At 31.3% G+C, this 4,015-nt stretch overlaps 1 protein-coding gene across 1 annotated transcript; it reads right to left on the bottom strand.

Annotated features, from left to right (window-relative positions):
- Positions 1-378: 378 nt before the first annotated feature.
- Positions 379-2,669, bottom strand: LOC110864480 (dof zinc finger protein DOF1.8). The gene is made up of 3 exons (XM_022113552.2): positions 2,589-2,669; positions 2,260-2,446; positions 379-1,800 (listed from the first exon to the last, which is right to left on the bottom strand). Exons 2-3 carry the CDS (start codon positions 2,281-2,283, stop codon positions 901-903), a joined length of 924 nt encoding a protein of 307 aa, XP_021969244.1. The 5' UTR covers positions 2,284-2,446; positions 2,589-2,669; the 3' UTR covers positions 379-900.
- Between the last annotated feature and the right edge of the window lie 1,346 nt (positions 2,670-4,015).

Below are 4,015 nucleotides of genomic sequence, written 5' to 3'. Positions count from 1 at the left end.
AAAAGTAGGGTTGTTGTCAGATCCTTTTTCAAAGTGGAAACAAGAAAATTGAAAACAATATCTTGGAGAAAACATGGCATGGTAAAGTAATCATCATTCACCTTGGAAAAAAATTGGAGTTCAAGTTTAAAAAAATACAAGCATCTTTCAGGTGTTGTACTATACAACTATGCATATTGGTGTATGTAATTGGGGACTGTTTCTATATAGAATGATGAAGTGGTTGTAACTTTCAGTTGAAGCAGGTAAAGCATTTTCAACATCTCCATTACTCCATACACACACAAAGTAAACACATACACATAAAGATGCATGCTAAAGTAACTTTAATGCAATGAATAAAGATTGAAAAAGACTTAAAATATGTATGCATGCAACTGCAAGAATTTCCAACATCTCCATTACTCCAGATTAGTATAAAGGTTGGAACAAAAACAAGAATGCAAATTTAAATCAAGAAATTCAACCAAATAAATTATACGAATTGTACATCATACATTATTGTTTGTACCCCAAACCCAGTCAACCAGTGATACACAACAATTGGTTTCTCTTCATAAAAATCTTTGCTTTGCTTTGATTTGTTTTCTAGATCTTCTTCAGTCTCTTTACTTCAAGTCTTTTAATCTTCTGATCAAGTGTACAAGTCTTGTCTCAAGACTCTCATAGTTGAAGATCAAGATAAATACCACTAAACATAAAATATGTTTATAAAGAAAGAAGAGAGACCCAATATTAATTGTATGATTCTATCAAGTTAGTTTCTTAAGAAATCCAAACAAGTAATTACCACCCACCATTTGAAAACTAGAAATTAATCATGTAAAACAGTCGTAAGAAAGAAAGAAATTAAACCCCCCAAAGATTGTTATATACACATATATATGTATATATAAGTGTTTACCATGAACCTCCTCCTAACATTCCACTCCAAAAGCCATTGGCATCTGCACCATTCTGGTCTCTATTTTGTTCAACATTATGATGTCCATCATGAGATGTAGTTGTTGTTATTGTGCTTGTTTTCAGATCTCCAAATGGGAACAAAAGCCTCCCACTTGAACTCTCATGGATGCTACTTCCATAGTTGTTATTTTGTTCACCATTTCCTTCCATTCCATCCAAGGAAAAATGAAGCGATGGAATCTTGAATTCTGGCCCGGGGATCATCAACTGTCCTGACGATGAGTAGACCGAATTCGGGCCAGGATTTGGAATTGGCATGAAAGAATTCATCATACCCTTTGTTGTAATTCCTGTCAAGAGTTCCAAAGCTGAAAGTTGAGCTGAAGTGGCTGAACCAGAAGTAGTATTCTTGATCCCATCAAAATTGGGTGCTTGGATGAGCTCAGAAAATGTCTTGAAATCATTGGTTGATGGGAATCCAAGATTGAGATCTTGTCCATGTTCATGATGCATCCTAGGGTTTTGAGAAAGTAGTGGTGTTGATGTAGGAGGTACAACCAGATCAGGAAGTTTCTTTGACATTGAAGAATGAGATGAAATGGAAGAAAATGATCTCTTGTTCTTCCTTGAACCACCACCAACAGGAACATTTCTAAGGGACCCACCTTCTGTCCAATACCTTCTACAAGTCTTGCAAAAGTATCTTGGCTGTGAGAGGCTGTAATTGTTATAATAACAAAACTTTGTGTTTGTAGAATTGCATCTTGGACAGTTTACAGCTGAATCTTTTTGTGGTCTTGCTTTTCTTTCCAAAGATGAAGAATTTGAAGAGGGTTTTGAACATGAATTTGTGGTGTTTTGTACCACTATTTCTTCCATAGGCTTCATTATCTCCTATATAAACAAAACCAATAAAGAAAAAGGTAAGAAATAATTTGCATAAAAGAAAGATAAAGACATAAAGATCCAAAAATTACTTTAAGATTTGCAGACAAATGAATAGAACAGGAAGACTGCTTTATGCTTTTCAATCCATATAACTAATCCACCCTTTATTGCACACATGTATATATATTCATAAACTAACACAGTATTTTGAAGAAAAACAATAAAATGATCATGAAGAAGAATTACAGTTGAAGATCCAACTAATTATGGTATCATAATCGATGATATAAAGAAATAGAAATTAGAAGCAAAACTATAGTTTGGTTTGATCTAGATAACATGAGTTTCATGATATGAAAAAATTTAATTACAACAAATTAAAATACCATTAAGGTTTGTTTATGTTTTGGATTCTGTAGATAATTAGTGAAGATGATAAAAAGGATTAAAGATCAAGCTATCTACCTGTGGCCAGTGAGCCGTATCCATGGCTGAAAGAAGCTATGTATTCTTGAGGGAGAGAGAGAGAGATGAAACTTTACTTTCCACTGATGTTCAAAAAGCACAAAAAGGAATGTTTGAGAGGTTTGTGTGGACGTTCTATGCTTTAATGTGTGTATGTCTAGTAGCTCTTGGGGAGAGAGAGCTTTGCCTACAATAAAAAAAACATACATGATACATAACATAAATTAAGTAATTAATCAACTATATAATTTATTTATAAATATTTAAAGGTTTTAATTTTTTTTCTATGTCTAATAATAAAAAAGAGGATGATCGATAAGCTAACTCACATTTTACATCTTAATCTTATCATCTTGTCTCTTTACCTAGCTTGTGTTTTCATCTTCTTACAAAGAGTTATACTGATAAGGTGTGAGGATGAAGAAATACTACACTTGCAACACAAATGTAAACTTTTTTCTGTCAAACTCACACCAATCAAGTTAGCTTTTCCCTCCCTCTAATTTCATTCTCTTTTTTCACACATGAATTTTGCAACTTTTATAGCTGTTAAGAGAACTAGTGCTATTAAACTCACGCGTTGTGATGAAAACGGGGTCGGAATTCGGTTCTTATTACACACTATGACAACCGATAAAGAAAACAAAAAATAATACTAACAATAAAGTCATAATATCAACAAACATGATATCGACATGTGTTCGATTTATGGCGTCTTCTCATGTAATAAACGTTATTTTTTTATAAGTGAAATCAGTTATATATTGGGTTCGGCTTGAGGATAAGACTCTAGTTGCAAAATCAGATGGCGTGGAATTTTCAGTGCAAGATGGTGATTAACACTAGGTCTTCTCTTATGTGTTTAGGATCTATATTAATTTTTTTGGCGTGTCTGTCACTATATAGGCAATGGAGAAGGTTCATTTGAGAATAAAATTAAATTAAGAAAAAAAAGAACAAAGGGTAGAAATGTAAAACATTAAATAGTTTTTTTTCAACTCATTTTTTATTATTTTTGACTAATTAATTAGTCATAAACAATATCATCCTCCACACTTATTTTTTTGCTTACACACATCAAAATTTATTCTATACGTTTTGAAATTTATCCTACACATATTGAAATTTATCCTACACAGCTCGTAATTCTTCCTACACACCTCGTAATTTATGCTACATTTTAAAGTATATATTTTTTCTTTTTTTGAAAAATATGTTTTTTTGAAAATAAGTTACAAATTTAATATAGTTAGCTATTAAAAAGGAAGACTACCAATTAATGATTCATCTAAGTTTACCAATATACCCTTACACTAATATTAAATACAAAAATTAAATGAAGTAAAATGAATCATTCTTATTGGTTGGAATTTCTTCTTTTTTATTCTTACAAAAAGTTTATTTTGATTATATTATTTAATAAATGCAATTTACAAAAGACGCAAATACCCTTATGTCAATTAATTTAAAGGGAGGTTACAACATTATAATTACAATCTTGCCATTGTTTAAAAATCTTTAGATGATGTAATCCAATGGCCCAGATTAGTTCACACAGTTCACTCTTAACCTAGTGTTCACTCTAGAACCCTACCATATATATAACATATACATTGGTGTGTAAGAAGTACAAAATTTAAAATATATAATAAACCACTTACATGTGTGTATCTGTGTATGGAAGGGCCATATATATTTATTTACACAATATGTATATACCACAAATTCAAATAGATTTAAGAGTTAATTACTGTTT

Source organism: Helianthus annuus, chromosome 6, assembly GCF_002127325.2.
Source record: "Helianthus annuus cultivar XRQ/B chromosome 6, HanXRQr2.0-SUNRISE, whole genome shotgun sequence".
Taxonomy (NCBI): Eukaryota; Viridiplantae; Streptophyta; class Magnoliopsida; order Asterales; family Asteraceae; genus Helianthus; species Helianthus annuus.
The sequence above is the reverse complement of the archived record's forward strand: the minus strand, read 5'-3'. Positions and strand labels throughout refer to the sequence as shown.

What these genes read in the sequence shown, in the direction of transcription:
- LOC110864480 (XM_022113552.2), bottom strand. Translation starts at nt 2,283, where the DNA reads ATGGATACGGCTCACTGGCCACAG. An exon ending in ATACGGCTCACTGGCCACAG is followed by an intron (nt 1,801 to 2,259) that starts GTAGATAGCTTG and finishes TTGTTTATATAG; the next exon opens with GAGATAATGAAGCCTATGGA.